Source organism: Haliotis asinina, chromosome 14 (genome assembly GCF_037392515.1).
Source record: "Haliotis asinina isolate JCU_RB_2024 chromosome 14, JCU_Hal_asi_v2, whole genome shotgun sequence".
Taxonomy (NCBI): domain Eukaryota; kingdom Metazoa; phylum Mollusca; class Gastropoda; order Lepetellida; family Haliotidae; genus Haliotis; species Haliotis asinina.
In genome coordinates this window covers 40,810,115-40,826,591 of record NC_090293.1, presented here as the reverse complement: position 1 = coordinate 40,826,591, position 16,477 = coordinate 40,810,115, and the positions used below count along the sequence as shown (strand labels likewise).

Sequence of the window (16,477 nt, the reverse complement as noted above, 5' to 3'; positions counted from 1 at the left end):
ACAGAATATATAAACCTGAAGTGTGTTTCTAACTATATATTTGGTCATCTCTTGTATTTCCTGAATAACTGCATTTGAGGTTTTTATTTTGCAAGGACAGGTTTTACTTTTCATTCGTAAGACCTCTTCCCAGGTTTTACTTTCTGCAATCATCTTAACCTAACTCTGTATGAACATCAACATTCAAACGATATATGAGTGATTGAAATCAAGCGACAACTATCGTTCAAGGTTAAGTTCAAAGTGCCAATGTTTTCCATAGCAAGATTGGAACTGAGATTTGTAGGCAGATGCTCTACCACACAACCATCGGGCCAACGAAAGGAATGGGTTTGAATGATCTATTTATAGATACTGTCATACCGTCATTAAATTGATTTTACCTATGCTTCAGGTATTGTTATTTATTGTTCATTAAATTATCATCTACATTGTAATTATCCACATTGACAGTATATATGCGTGAGAAAACACTTCTCCTCAGTTTTGGTAGACAATATATTACCATCAGAGTCATTCATTCATTCCATCTTAGTTAACTGGGCCTAACATGTCCCCTCTATATATGAGCTGTGAGACAGCTTGAGTATTGAGTATTGCTAAGTACAATGTTAAACAAAGACAAGGATGTACCTACCTTAATCCTCCAGTACCTGGCTGTTCGGTCATACACACCCACTGTCCCATTAGCCAGAGCATAACCAAACCGACTGTCAGTCATTGGACACAGAGATGTTATAGCCTGAGGAACGCAAAATGTTTCTATCAAAAACATCAGGCCTAGCTGCAGGATATAAGCAATAAAATAAGTCTTCAAATATGTGATTATATTTTGATTCACATGTGACAAAATGTGTTATTGTGATATGCAGTGTAAACGACTCTGAAGGGAACCCGTTCATTTTCTTTCAAATTAAGTTAAAAATGAATACCCCACTTTATAAAAACTAAAAATAAACTGTCAAAAGTTGTTTTAAAGTCCATTCTATTTATCCATCTTGTGTATATATGACTGCATAACTAGCACCTCTGTTTCTGTCATCTCGGCAATAATCTCATCCTCTCGGAACACTCGAATATCAAAATCCTCTGAGCCAACAATCAACTGAAAAAGAGAGAAAAAATGTAGAAATTTACACTGAAATGGTAAGTAGATACATGTACACTCAACTTCAGTACAGAGCGGCCACATTCAACAAAGGTTGTGTCAAATATCACAAAACACAACCAAATGTAGCAAATATATTTTGAGTGAGTTTAGTTTTACGCCACTGTTGTCAATGTTACAGCAATATCACGGCAGGGGACACCAGAAATGGGCTTCACACGGTGCACGTTTATGACGACAAATGCTACTGATCAAACCAAACATGCTGATTCCTGTGCTGACATCACCTCATGTTTCACTGGGGTTGTATCCATTAAACCAATTCCAGCTGCATAAACTGGGAAATCAAGGAAAGGGTGCAAACAAAGTGTACAATGTACAATTGTACAAATTGAGAAGAATATTGGCACACATTGTAGCACAGGTGTTACAGATGACGCCCTACAAGTAACATTTTGGGATGGACATTTAACGCAGTTGGGATACAATGACGTGTCAACCAAGTAAGTGAATCTGATCACCCAGTCCTGTTACTTGCCCTTTACATGAATCATGGGTTACTGAAGATCAGTTCTAACCCTAATCTTCACAGGTTGACCAAAAGAAGAATAAAATAAAATAAATAAGATAAGATGTGATGACTAGTCCTACATGAAAAATGTAATTTTCTGATTAAAATTGATATTTTACACTTATCCTGACTATTGCTTATTACGCTTGTCTCCTTCTTCTATCTGAACATTGTGAAACACTTGAATCCCTTGAAGTTCCCTTCACTGACGAGGATGTAAAATCAAGACACCCATGAGTAGCCTCCCTTTAGCCCGTGCACCGGCGCACAAATCAGTCACATAACCGGCCATGCTTGTCACTGTCTCTGAATCAAACAGCCAAACACCAGGATTTGCAGTAAGATCCAGAGTGTCATGAGAGGGGAGGATGGGAGGGCTGATCTCATGAGTCCGGATAAGTATAAAATATCAATTTTAATCAGAAAATTACATACTTTTCCTTATCCTGACTCATGCTTCTCGTGCTTGCCAGAATCTGACAGAATCGGTGGTGGTTCATCCACTTCCTGGACTCTCTGGTTGTCATGTATTTTACATCCTGTAAACTGTAGGTTTGCAGACTTTCAACTTTCGTTCTGATTCTGGGAGGGACCACAACTGTCAAAACTTTTATGACATCTTCTGACATCAGTTATTAATGACATCTTTGTGTGCTTTTTAGACAAACTAGTGTCCTACTAGTTATCTTATAGCAACTTCATCAATTGACAAAAGTGTCAAGTGAAGATGCAATCCCTTCATCAGGTACAAGTATAACATACAAGTACCAGGATATCATCATTCATACTAGTCTGTTCTGAGACATGCGCATGGACTCTCAACCATTTTACTCCATGGAGTATATTGGCATCGACAAGTCCCATGATTTAAATAGGGTGAGATTTTCTCTGCGCCTTTTAAGAACTGTTACTTGCTGTGCTACAACCAGTGAGTGGACCGAATTGGTGAATGCCAGCGACACCTTTGGTGGCAATAACTCTAAGATACTGATTAGCAAATACTGTATCGGATTTCCAAAAGCAGCTATCCATTATAGTTGTTATCGATCAGTTCCCATGTACAGCGAGTGTTGAGGCTAGGGCTTGTACTTCATGTGGGTTGGAGGCTTGTGGTGGTGCAAAGCCTGCTGCTTCATATGCTTGTAAAACAACAGTTCTCATCCATAGCAATATAGTACTTATTGAAACTTCGGTGGGTGTTTCAGTTGATATCGAGATAAAAAGGTGCTCGAATTTCTGTTGCCTTGTTTTAGTCCGGTGCAGGTAGATTTTCAATGCTCTGACTGGACACAAGAATAAATCTTGCATGCCGTTTGGGCGAGTACTGTAGACAGTGCTGGGATGTGAAAATGTCTGTTTGGCTGTCTAGACGGCTGATTGTGGAGCAATAAAATCCCATCTGAGTCCTTGGTGAACGCTGTTTCAATGAGCTGTTTTCTCAAAACATGTTCGCGTATAATCTAGCACATGTATTTTTGACATCTGGGAGGCTGTTGCTAGATCAACCAAAAACAGTGTTTTTTGTGTTAGCATGTCCATGGATGTCTGATCTAGAGGCTTGTAAGCGTCACTTGTAAGATGTTGTACTAAGTTGAGATCCCATGCGGGAGTCTTCAGTGAGTGTGTGAGTGAGTGAGTTTAGTTTTATGCCGCACTCAGCAATATTCCAGCGATATGGCGGTGATCTGTAAATAATCGAATCTGGACCAGACAATCCTGTGACCAACAACATGAGCACTGATATGTGCAATTGGGAACCGATGACATGTGTTAACCAAATCAGCAAGCCTGACCACTCAATCCTGTTGGTCGCCTCTTACGACAGGCACAGTCGCCTTTCATGGCAAGCATGGGTTGCTGAAGGCCTATTCTACCCCGTGACTTCACAGGTCTATGCCAGTCTTCAAAGTGCGTTGGGTTTCCGAGGTCTTGTAGGAGATCGGGAAACCACACTCTCGCTGGCCAGTAAGGTGCGACCAAAATCAGTTGCAGGCATCTTGTCTGCTTGATTTTGTGTAATACTTGAGGTAGTAGTACGGGAGGCAGAAACTTGTATGCGTTTAGTCCCTCCCACAATATGTGCTGAGAGCATCTGTTGCCCAGGCTTGGGGATATGGTAATGGCGAAACAAATGTCTGTATCTGTTTGTTGAACATGGTCACAAACAGGTCTACTACTGGGGATCCTAATGCCTGTATTATGAGCCAGAACACTTATTGGTGTAATATCCATTCTGTTGGACATGCCTACAGTGATTGAGATAGAGCATCTGCTATAACTTTCCTTGATCCCGGAATGTGGCATGCTTTCATAAATATGTTCAGTTTGTTGACGATGTTTGTCGATGCGAGTTGTAACAAACTTTGTGACCTTGTTGACAATGTTTGTTGATGTAGAATGCCACCTTGGAATTGTCTGTGTGCATTTTTGAGACGACTTGACCAGTGTTGTATTGTGTTGATCACTACTTTCATCTCTGGGAGACCGATGTGTAGAGAATGATCTTGTCTTGACCACTTCCCTCAATCTACTCTGTTGTCAAGATGAACGCCTCATCCTTGGAATGATGCATCTACGGATAAATGAACTGCGCAGTCTGGCTCTGTCAGGTAAGGTCCCCCTCAGACATTGTGTCTGTGTGTCCACCAAAGCAGATCTGGCTTGAGGTAATCCAGAAGAACAAACGTTGTTCAGGTGATCATTGACAAATCTCTGTAACTAGCATAATAACTCCCCGTGTTTCATGTCTTAGACTTACGTCAGTAGACAGAGTAAACACTGCCAACTGTCAACAGAGAGAGCATTGCTTGAGATATCATATCATGTGACTGACTTGTGCACCAAAATGCAAGGGCTAAGGAAAGGCTACTTGTGGTGAGTAATGATTTTACGTCCGCTTTAATGAAGGGAACTTCAAGGGATTCAAGTGTTCCACTATGTTCAGACAGAAGAAAGAACAAGCATAATAAGCATGAGTCAGGATAAGGAAAAGTAACCCTAATACAACCAGTAAGTGTGCCCAGTGAATCTCATCTGTGTGAGTGGTTGCACACAATATATGGTGGTGGTGATGTACTGACCTCATTCTGTCCATCATTGTTGAAGTCCACCATAGCAAGGGAGCAGACATTGTCACCAGTCACCTAGTACAAGAATACAAAGTACAAATAATACAAATACACAAATATTCTGCAACATTTTTCGTCAAGCATGTTGCCTTTATCCTAAGACTTTTGACACTACAGTGCTGTAGTGTTGTAACCTCCCTCTGACATAACACATTATCTCACCTTCATGTAAAATAATTTAATTTCATTGGTCTGTGATGGTTTGACAAGTTTCCATGTCACCCTCCTGGGAGAGTGACAATTGGAAAAAATATTACCTGCTGCCACGGTAACCGCTAAGCTCTCTGCCAAGAAAGTGAAGTGCTAACAATGGTAAGATGTCTTAAATATGATGCATGCCATGCCAGGAGTTCGAAAACCATACGATCAGTAGTTTTTGTGTTCACTTTTACAGTTTTATTTTACCAGCTTTCACTGCTTTATTTAAACTGTTTATACATTGAGTGGTTTGCACACTCAGCTTAAACATAGGCAACAATTCTTATAGAAGTTATACGCTTGTCAGAATAAGTTTCAATGATGTTAAAACCCCAGTCGAGAGACAAGAAGACATTTTGTTTGCGATCTTTAACATGAAATGAAATGATATTTTTTACAGTCAACATGGCAGTAAGATAATTATGTTACATGTTTCTCCCTCAAAAGTAATAGGGTCTGATGTACGTTTCTTTGTAGCAGTTTTGTCACTCGCCTACCAGCTCGGGTGACACTGCTACCAAGAGTTGCTCATCAGACTGTATTACCTTCAAGAGAAGCCTGAAATTTGAATGTAGACACAGGTTTCATCACTAAGCTGCTATTATGATGATTTATCAGGCCATAGTCTTGCATGATTTAAAAGTATTATGACTTAAGAAGCCTGAGATAGTGATATATTTACAAAACACCCCCCCCCACCCCCCACCCCCCCCACCTAAAAAAACAATTTATTAGACTTTTGCATTAGTGGCTGTTGAGATTTACTGGCCCAACTGAATTTTTACTAGAGGGCCAGTGGCTTTTTCGCTCACTGAACAAAAAATACTTGTTCTCTACAACAATAACAGGTAAATACTTGTTTTCCACCAGTATCATACTATCAACTATATCTTACAGTCCAGAATGAATCGTTGCCGTCCTGGTCGAATCCCTGTATGGAGCAGTTTCCTCCCACTATAGCTAATGGCGTGCTGATGGTGCCCAGCTGACCAATGACCACAGCATTGGATCCGTCTGGAGTCTGAAATAGATATCATGCTTAGATCATTCACTACTGTCGCCAGGACACCTCAACTGGAAGTATTTTAAGATGTAGCTAGAGGAAACTTTGCCCTTCCAAACTCAAGGCGGCTATGGTGGTGATAGTTTTCAAAACTGATTCCATTTCATGTGTTCAACAACCAGATTAACATCTTGGATTCACAAATTTGTATTTGTACCACAAAATTAAATACAAAGAAAACCAGAGTACCAATATTCTTTCAGTGGTACTCTGTTTGGATGTAAGTGACATGGTGCTTCAGTACAAGTGGATGTATAAAACACCCAGAATAACAAAATGCTGTCATATTAAGAACCAGGACTAAGAATTCTCAGGGCTACGAACGTTTCAAGAATAAGAGCCCAGAACAGGTTGGCTTGGCGCATTTTGAGATCCTGAAATCCCATGTTGCTGGTCAAAAGCTTCAGTACTCATTGGACAATTAAACATTTCTGGTGAAATGGCATCTTTTTAAGATGTCACTATACGTTAATGTTGAGAGGTATGGTATCTTACATCATTCAGACTTGGCAGGACCCCAAAATGTCATTACTACATATTAGAGTTGAAAAGGATAGAATTATTAAAATGCCTGCATGCTATTAGAAATGAGCAGGTCACTGTAACTTGATAATGCCCCCAAACTGCATAATGACATGCCATTATCATGCCCATTGTTAGGTAACGCCATAAAGAGCCGAGCTTGTTTTCAACTTGGGTTGAATATTGATGATATGTCTGACGAACATTCTACACATGTACCTGTGCCACTATGTACTTTCTTGCTGGTGCCAACCTTCACAACTGAACCACAAATTACAACATACAGCACTGAAAACATCAACAATTCTAACTCTTTTGAGCTTTGAAAAAATAACGATAGGTAGTATGAGCAAAAGGTCAAGGGCTCTCTATAGTGGCGTCATCAGTTTTGTTCTATGACATTTCCATACTTGTAAAAAGTGTGTCGGTGCCCTCCATGATTTGTTGTTAACAGCACGGATGAGAATAGTTAAGAGTGAAAATAGAGGAAAATGGTCTGGGCATCTTTGTGGTTGTGTTAATTGAAACAATATAACATACATCATGAATGACACCAGCATGATCAAATACTTGGAATTCCGCAGATTTGCGGAAAATCCTTGTACCTGTAACAATAAACACTTCAAAACCAATACCATTGTTTGCTTTTATTTTATCAAAAATTCTATCCATTTTAGCTATAATAATGATAGCACTATTTTTCAGGGTATTATCATTTGCAGAGGCCCTCCTTTATAGAGCAGTTAAAAGACTTCGGGCTTCTACAAATGATAATGCTCTGTTACTTTTATATTCTTGTAAATAATTTCAGTTAAAGTTCACTAAAAGTGCTTTTGCTTTATACAGCATGTCAGTTTAATGGGCATAAGTGACTTGGGACACAGACATTTCCCACTGTAAGGAAACCCCAGGGTAGGGGCATGGTATTAACCAGTCAAGGACCATAATCAGCGAAAACAAGACATCAAGCCAGTGACGACTCACTCAGATATCCTCACCTATTTTCATTTATTCCTTTAGCTAAAACTATATCTATTATTTGTTCACAACAGCTGAATACTCTTGCTTTTCAGAGACGCACTGCAATAAATCAAGAGGATTTTGTTATATCAGATCACACTAGTACTCAAAATACACATTCTCACATCTTTGTAAAAGAGATCACTGTTGTTGTCCACATCATAGGCAATGAGATTTGTCTGTGTGCCGACCACCAGTATATCGTTCATGCTGTTGGTGTGTAGTTTTCCCGCACACACTGATGAGACTTGCTGGTTGATGTTGAGAAGGCTGATGTCATTTTCTGAGCTAGCAACAATTGGACCCATGCCACGCTGACCACGTGTATGGGGACTATGGATCAGCACCTATAACAAAACACATTCAAACTGACTGATTTTTGTTCTGACAGCATATGAGGATTCAAGGGTTGTCTTCAAGGATAAAAGCTGGAAATGTCACACAATGTATATATATGTAAGAAATTCTGATTGTTATACATGACTGCAGTATTTAAGCATAAGTACACACAAAAAATCATGTTTTTTCTTATGTGAACCAAAGTGGAATTTTTAAATTGCTTAAACAACAATGTTTGAAAATATACACTCGTTTTTCTTACAGTGAATGTATAAACCACACAAAAAGTGCTGAAATGTTATGCCATGATGAGACCTCATTTTCCCAAGCAAAACAAGACACAGTTGCCATCCTTTGATTATGACGTAGTTGGTGCCAGCTGATTTAGACTGGTTTCCTGTCTTGTCCAACCCATGGCCAAAGATGTAAATACTAACAGTAATCACATGAAAACAAAGGTGTAAAAATATGAAGGAAGCATTATAATTGATAATGTAAGCAGCAAGATAGAAATTGCACGTATTTCTTACATAACCTCACCTCAATGAAAATATCAAATATGTGTAACAATGTGGATGTACATTTGACATCACTATCGGGAAGCGACTTTCTCAAAATGGCATGTTCATTGACAGAAGTGTGCAGGATGGGAACTTTTGCTGTTTCAAGCAACATATATGCTAAATGTTAGCAGGGTTAGCTGTTCGACATTTTCTGACAATCTGCTGGTTGGTATTTCTTTTTTGCTTTCATTGTGATCAAGGGCAATAGTTAGAAATGAGAAATCATCATGTGTGTGAGTTTGTATCAGTCATGGCATCACCATTATGTCAACTATGATACGTTGTGTTGAATCATGGAAATGATAAGAATACACCTTTTTTTATTTAACAGTAATCTTGCTATTTTGTTAGATTTCACCAGTTCCAGGGGATGAAAGCCATGTTGTGTTCATTGTTGACATCAAACTCTTGGTTAATGCAGAAATTTTGCATTGATATAATGCAAAAAATACATTAGTTACTTCTAATGTGAGTTTTGTTTTGGCTATACAACTACTTGACAAACATTTCTCATGATGAAAAAGTGGAGGACAAAAGGGCCAGTTTTTGTGTAAACCTGTCATTTAAAACACTAGGCATCTATTGGTTATGCACAATAATTAAAATAGCACCAGTTAAGACAAATGAGCACTTGATCTCCCTTTAAAGAACAACTAAACTCAACTTTTTGGCACTCTTTTTATCACTCACTGCATAGGAAAGACTTTTGTTAGTCATAAACAGAACACCTTTTTTTTAAAAAAAACCCCTTGTGGTTAATTAATACCAAGTGCTCAAAAGTTGCTAAAAAGCTGTCTGCTTCTCTCTCGCCCGCAAACGAAACCGCAGACAGGTTACGTAACTCTGTCGCCACAGCCCTACAGTGACGTCATAGAATGAACGATTTTCAGTTAAATGTATAGAAAATGTGTAGGAAGCTCATCATTTTGCTGATTTCTGGACGTCACCAAAGACATGCCAAATTGTTGTGCTGCCGTCAATTGTTCCTTTGGGTCGGGTGATGGTGTCACTATGCACAGATTTCCACTGGACCCCGTAGTTTGTGCTTAAATTGGTTGTTGGTGTGTGCGAAGTGAGCGTTGTGGAAGCCTGTGGTATATACTAAATCGGATGGTTCGCCCCCTGCCACGCTTCCAGGATAGAAAATGGAGTTCAGGTTTCATCGAGTTTATAAAATCAAGACTGTTTACTACACATTGCTGACCAAAAGGATTTTGCATAGAAGTAACGCTTTCTTCCTCGGAAATGAGGTTGTGGTTGAAGTGACAATATTATTGTAAGTAATATTACATTGACCCCTTATATTGACCGCTTCCAAGAGTGAAATTGTTATGTTATAAGTAATGTGATGTAAAATCCTATTGTCCATCAATAAAATACATATTTTACTACCAGTGAAAAGTAAGTTTGATTTTGTAAGTCGTTGAAAACAAACTTAAGTAGCATTCATCCTCAGACAGGGTGCCACCATTTTTGAAAATCGTGAAGTCACCGACTAAAGTCCGTTGGAATTATTGAGATTATGATTTGTTCTCATCAAGTTAGAAAATCAAAACTACTTTTTACTGGCAGTTAAATATGCATTTTAATCATGGCCAAAAGGATTTTGCATGACACAACTTTTGACATAAGGACTTCTTCCAAGGAAGCAAGGTGGGGATCGAAGTGACATTTATATTGCAAGCAATATTATATTGACCTCCACCTCACTTCCAAGAGTGAAATTGTTATGTTATAAGCAATGTCATGCAAAATCCTATTGCCCATCAATAAAATACATATTTACTACCAGTAGAAAGTGATTTTGCTTTTGTAAGTCTGTGAAAACAAACTTAAATAGCTTTCATCCCAAGACACGGCGCCGCCATTTTTGACAATTGTGAAGTCAAATCCATTTGAATTAATGAGATTATGGTTTGTTTTCATGAAGTTAGAAAATCAAAACTACATAAGTATGTATTTGAATCATTACCAAAAGGAGTTTGCATGACACAACCTGTAACATAACCTAAGCGAGGTTGGGGTTGAAATGAAAATACTGCACCAGAAATTTCTTTACTGGCTAAATTTACTTGGCTTGTAACGTTCACTCACCAGTATGTAGACACTTGTCAATATATGTCTTTATACTTTGTCTCATAATCCTAATTACTTTATAATCATACTTGTATGCATTTTGAAACTTAATAACCAGAAGCGATCTGCGAATGTATAACAGGAATGTAATATGTAGACATTTCATAGTTTGCCTATATGAATCATAATTCGCACGCATGCCATAGTGTATGTCCTCTACATCATTACACTTCACAACGAAAACAATGATTCTGTTGAAAGCTACGACAACTTATTAAAAACAAAAATGCAAATGTTAAAATTGAAGTTATAGGAGCAATGTCAGGCTATTACCTTCTTCGAGGAATGTATCCATCAATATCCATAAAAACGAGTGATACATAATTCATCTGCAGATTTCCCAAGTGATGTGTCTTTTAACAGTCTAATATACAAAAATGTGAAGTATCATTTCAGGTTTTTCACATTGCTGTATAGTTTCAGACACAGACCTGACAGAGTGTATTCAGTATAGATTAGTAAATGTACATACATAAACACTACCTTTTGACAAATCCCCCATTTAAATCCGCATAAAACTAATTAATCAATCAGCGTGTTATCGGTTAATCCTTTGATCGATCCAGACACACGAAATGCCAAATGGTGGCCTTTGTCGGGTAATCTAAGTGGTGTTACCACTAACTATAACTGTTATAAATTCATTAACTGAGCATCAAGTGAATGATGACAAATAACGTGTAGGTTTATACAACCTAGCAACACCAAGTGATTTTGACAGAATCGTCTATGAAAACAAGGGTTGTAAGTTGAAAGCTAGGCAAAGCAGGAGACAAAACTAAATGATAGTAGATTGTGAGAACATATAGCTTTCATTTTTCTCAACAGCTTTCGCGATTTCAGGTTTGTACCAACCTGTTAATGAATTAGCTTAACCCCTGAAATGTAGATAAATACTGCACAGACTCTCATTTCTATACCAACAATTACATCACGGAGATGCACCGCTCTGATTGGTTGAAATTTTGTTTGTGGCTGAGAATTGTGCACTGTTGACAAAAATTTTGTATTTGTACCCTACTAGAGTACATGTGATCTTTAAAAAAGCACTAATGATGAATATTTAGTTACAGGAGTATGTTGAACAGAAATCCTACCTTCCCTGCTGTAGTTGCACAGGTGAGAGAAGGGTGAATGCCATCATACTTCCCTATTGTCACCATGTGAGGGTTCACCTTGTGGCTCAATTCAAGGGTGAAAATGGGAACCAGCATCTTGGATATCTACACAATAAACCTTGACAAGTTCTGAAATAAAAAAATTATTACAAGGCATCACTATACAGGCAACAGTTAGGCAAAATGAGTGAAGTGGCCAGGCACATCTAAATACAGGTAAGTTTTCAGTACCTGCATTTCTTTTGTTCAAAGGGTTGTGCATTCCAAGCAGTCTTTTTGTCACTAAGTGACAGTCCACAATAACTTTGTGATCTAAAGTTTTCTTGTTCACTTAACAACAACTGAATGTATCCTCTGTGCAATTGACAAATGGACGCTTTAATCACACTCACCATATTCCCATCACATGAATTAGCTTCACATTGATTGAATTAAATGGAGTGCTTCACTTAGTACCACTGACCACACTAGTTTCAAGTACAAGAGATATATTGGCTGTGTTGCATGCATGTATCATCTCTGACTGACTATTCTGATTAGTATTTGACATTGTTGAAATATCTGCTTTTCTTTATTCACTAACCTAAACAATCTAAAAACAAGAAAAATCAAAGGTCATTATTTAAGATGAAGAGGGAATAAAATCAGAACAAACTAGCACTCAAACAGAATCACCCCCATGAGCAATACTTGCCGATCAAAGTTATGCGACACATACTGGCAGTCCTAATAATGTGAGTACAGCATTTGGTATACCAGTGCCAGCAGATCTGACGGGTCGGTACAAAGCTGTATATTAGGACAACTAGCCTTATCTTTTGTCATCACGTACGAAAGTCCCACAGCAAATGTTCAACATTTTCTAAAATTCACATACGCACCTTCGTAATCGGTTAATCACTGTGTATTAGAATGGAATGCTATTTGCACGTCCATCAGTTCATCTCCAACCAAAACATTCGAACCGGATGTGAACTTCGAAAGGAATACTAAAATCTTAGCGATTTGTAAAAAATATAAACATAATCTATATGTTTCCGTTAGTAATCATAAACACTGCTACATTCACATTTTCAGTAGGCATATCATGATTTGGTCGTATCTATAATATTCAATTACTTACATGTGTCAAAACATCAATCACTGCGGTATGACAATATGGCGGTGTGTCGCTCAGAGTATTGAGTATGAGGAATGGATCAGCTGCGTTGAATAGAATATTTTCTCGTAGATTCCCTGTATACATAACAATACGGCAAATGTGGCTGCAAAATAGGATACAAAGTTCACTGAATGCTCTATCTTCCTTGAGCAGGTAAGCATCTGTCAACAATCGACATTCACAGAAATTCGAAGGAAGGACTTACATGTTGTGAGGAACATGCAACGTGGATAGCGACATGTCAGGTGTCATGTAAGGAAATGACACCATTGCTGCCGTCTTTCAGAAATAATCATTACAGTATACCGTACACGATATAGCCGCTGTTATTTGCTTAGCCTGACTCCAGCAGTTTGTTATAATTCAAGATCTTGGTGTCATGTGAGGAAGGATTTTCAGTTAGTTAGTTTAAAATGTGTGACAAACTCGTCAATTTGCTGATGTCTTGACATCAACAAAGACATGCCGAATTGTTAGTTTGCCGTCAAATGCTCCCAGATGTCGGGTGATGGTGTCACCATGCACAGATTTCCATATGACCCCTCAGTTCGTGCTAAATGTTGCGAAGCGAGCATTGTGGAAGCCTGTACCTATTATATCAGGTGATTGAACACCTACCTCACTTCCAGGATAGAAGATGCTATTTAGATTTGTTTCCATCAAGTTACAAAAAATCATAACTACTTACTAGTAAATTAGATAGATAACCAAAAGGAGTTTGCATGACACAACTTGTAAGATAAGGATTTCTGCCTCGGAAGCGATAGAGTGTAAGTGGTATTATGTTGACACCTATCTCACTTCCAAGAATGAAATTGTTATGTTATAAGTAATGTCATGCAAAATCCTATTGTCTGTCAATTAAATTCATATTTTACTACCAGTAGAAAGTAGTTTAGATTTTGTAATTCGGTGTAAACAATCCTAAATAGCATTTATTCTCAGACTGGCGGATGTTCACGACAGGGCACCTCCATTTTTTATGACATCATGTCACAGTCTAAAGTCAGTTTGAGAATCAGTTAGATAATGCTTTATTTTCATCAAGTTAGAAGATCAAACCTACTTCCAACTCATAGTTAAATATGCTTTTGAATCGTGACCAAACAGATTTTGCATGACACCGCTTGAAACAGAACGATTTATGTCAATTGTGACAACAAGCAATTTTGATACAATTGTCTATGAAAAGAAGTTGTATCATGGAAAATAAACTAGCTAGTTAAAGCAGATCAAATGAAATTAAATGGCAGTAGTTTGTGAAAACATTAAGCTTTCATAAATATAAACATAATAAATAGAAACATAAATGTGCATGAGTACTACAGCAACCCACATAGGTATACCTCATATTATGGAGGCACACCCTCCGATTGGTTGCAATTTCTTTAAAGAAGACTCAGTGGAAGTCAGGGATTAACTTGAAGTTACCAAGGAGAAGAATTATACCAAAATCACTTTAACCATCAGAAGTGATTTATGTGTTACTGAGGATAATTATATTATAATATAATTATATATAATATTATGATATAATTACCGTAATACATGTATATATAATAATTGCCCTATTTTCGTTGTACCAATTCCCCCATTATCAGTTACACTGTAGATATAGTGATGTTCCGTGCCCCTGCACAGCAACATAAAATATACTGTGATCTTAGGATTATGAGAGCTCTTATTGCAGGAATTATTTTGTAAAACGGATCCAAGCCTTCTCTTCACCTTTTCCATCGGTATACCTGATGTGATATAGTTTATTTAGTGACATAGGTCTTGATTTGTGCTTCTTCAGGTAAGCAATGTCTTGACATGGGCGCTGCCATGTTGTGACCTCATAACTAGGCGTATAGGTTTCATATTTATGTTTTACATTATAATGGAAAATAACAGAGATCAGGGATATTCTTTGGATAACGGTTGAAGAAGGAAGACCATTTATTCAGAGGTGGATGCTGACATCTCTGTCAATAAGAAAATAACAATGAATACCATGTAAGGTTATACCCGACTTATGGGAAAAATACTGTTGAACGTAGGGCTTATAAAATGTGGCTTTGATGATGATTGTACTGTTAGTTGTTTGTTGTAGAGTACCACTTTGGCAGTGTAACTGTCTGTTGTTAGAAATTGGTTAATGTATATAATAATTCGTCTAATTTGCATATGTAAACTGCCGACCCAGGGCGCGGTGTTTCTGCTTTCCCAATGTTTTCACATGTTGCAAAAATAGATAGTCCAAATCACCTAGGATAATTTTTTAATATTTTGTCTGACAAAAGATGGATCAAGTAATCAAACTAATGTTACACAGAAAAAAAATCAACTTTACAACTTGTAGAATACAAGGTTGATAATCTATTCAGAGCAAATGATGAAAATGTGAAATGAGAGACTGAGAAACCTTTTTTTTAACTATTGTCAAGTAATCACCATGCTTGGGGATTTTATGGAATGCTTTAATTAGCCTGCACCGTGTTCGCATACAATTGAGTTGGTTCCATGGTGATTGAATTAATTAGAGTGAAGCGCTTCAGTTAATACTGTGGAGCACACTGTATCATGAACAAGAGACGATAGGCCATCTCGTGTACATGTTACATCTTGGACTGATAAATTTGGACTGGTAATTTTTTATAACTTGTGAAATTATTTACTAGTTAAAACTGTTGTGTTGCTGAGGCTGGTTGAGAGAGATCCTAATACCCACAATGTCTTAGTACATACCTCTCCATTCACCCCGTTGACCCATTACATTCTCTTTCTGGGTACAGCCCACCCAGCATATTTTCATACCATGTCTTGATGAGTATTCAGCTCAACATTTGAATGTTTATGAGAAGCCTACTGAACAAGCTGAATATTATCTGCAGTGGGTCACACATTGCCAACAATGATACTGGAAGTAGGTCTCTGCACACACAGATGTTTGATGTTAATGTCAATATGTTGTTCTTTTTTTGGATATACCATTTGTGTAAATGTGACATGCAAGAAAAGAAATAGATTTTTCCTTATCCTCACTCATGCTTATTATGCTTGTCTCCTCTCTCTGTACGAATGGTAGAGGAACACTTGAAATCCCTTTGCAATTTGGTGCCCTTTTGAGTCACATGACCGCCATGCTTGTCACTTTCTCCGAATATAACCCGACATGTTAACCTACAGGGAGATCCAGTAAGTGGGAAGGTTGGGAGGGCTTGACCTCATGAAACAGGATAAGTATATAAAATCATTTTTTTTTAGAAAATTTCATATTTCATATTTTTCCTTATCCTGACTATTTATCCTGCATTATTATGCTAACAAAATCTGATGGAATCAGTGGTGGGTCAGGCGACATACTGGATTCTCTGGCTGTATTTAATACGTCATATATTTCCCCCCATGGGAACTAAAATGGCACAATGTTGATCCTGTTCTTTTAACTTTTATCTGCTAACTCATGGCAACCACATTGTGTCAAACTCCTGTTCTTGTGAAGTGACTGCTGACATCCTCATTTGAATATATGGATCTACTGGCGTCCTGCTTGTTATCTAGTGC

General features: G+C 37.9%; 2 protein-coding genes across 2 annotated transcripts in view; one reads left to right on the top strand and one right to left on the bottom strand.

Annotated features, from left to right (window-relative positions):
• LOC137261717 (Bardet-Biedl syndrome 2 protein homolog) overlaps positions 1-12,754 on the bottom strand; it is a 29,921-nt gene extending 17,167 nt beyond the window's left edge. The window contains exons 1-7 of the mRNA XM_067799500.1: positions 12,648-12,754; positions 11,746-11,895; positions 7,736-7,957; positions 5,901-6,026; positions 4,760-4,822; positions 1,028-1,105; positions 638-742 (exon numbers count right to left, since the gene is read on the bottom strand). Coding sequence (XP_067655601.1) covers positions 638-742; positions 1,028-1,105; positions 4,760-4,822; positions 5,901-6,026; positions 7,736-7,957; positions 11,746-11,862 — 711 coding nt within the window. The 5' untranslated portion in view covers positions 11,863-11,895; positions 12,648-12,754. The remainder of the gene's footprint in view (positions 1-637; positions 743-1,027; positions 1,106-4,759; positions 4,823-5,900; positions 6,027-7,735; positions 7,958-11,745; positions 11,896-12,647) is intronic.
• Positions 12,755-12,922: 168 nt separating this feature from the next.
• The window catches only part of LOC137261166 (uncharacterized protein KIAA2013 homolog), a 37,878-nt gene continuing 34,323 nt past the window's right edge, over positions 12,923-16,477 (top strand). The window contains exon 1 of the mRNA XM_067798872.1: positions 12,923-13,081. Coding sequence (XP_067654973.1) covers positions 12,954-13,081 — 128 coding nt within the window. The 5' untranslated portion in view covers positions 12,923-12,953. The remainder of the gene's footprint in view (positions 13,082-16,477) is intronic.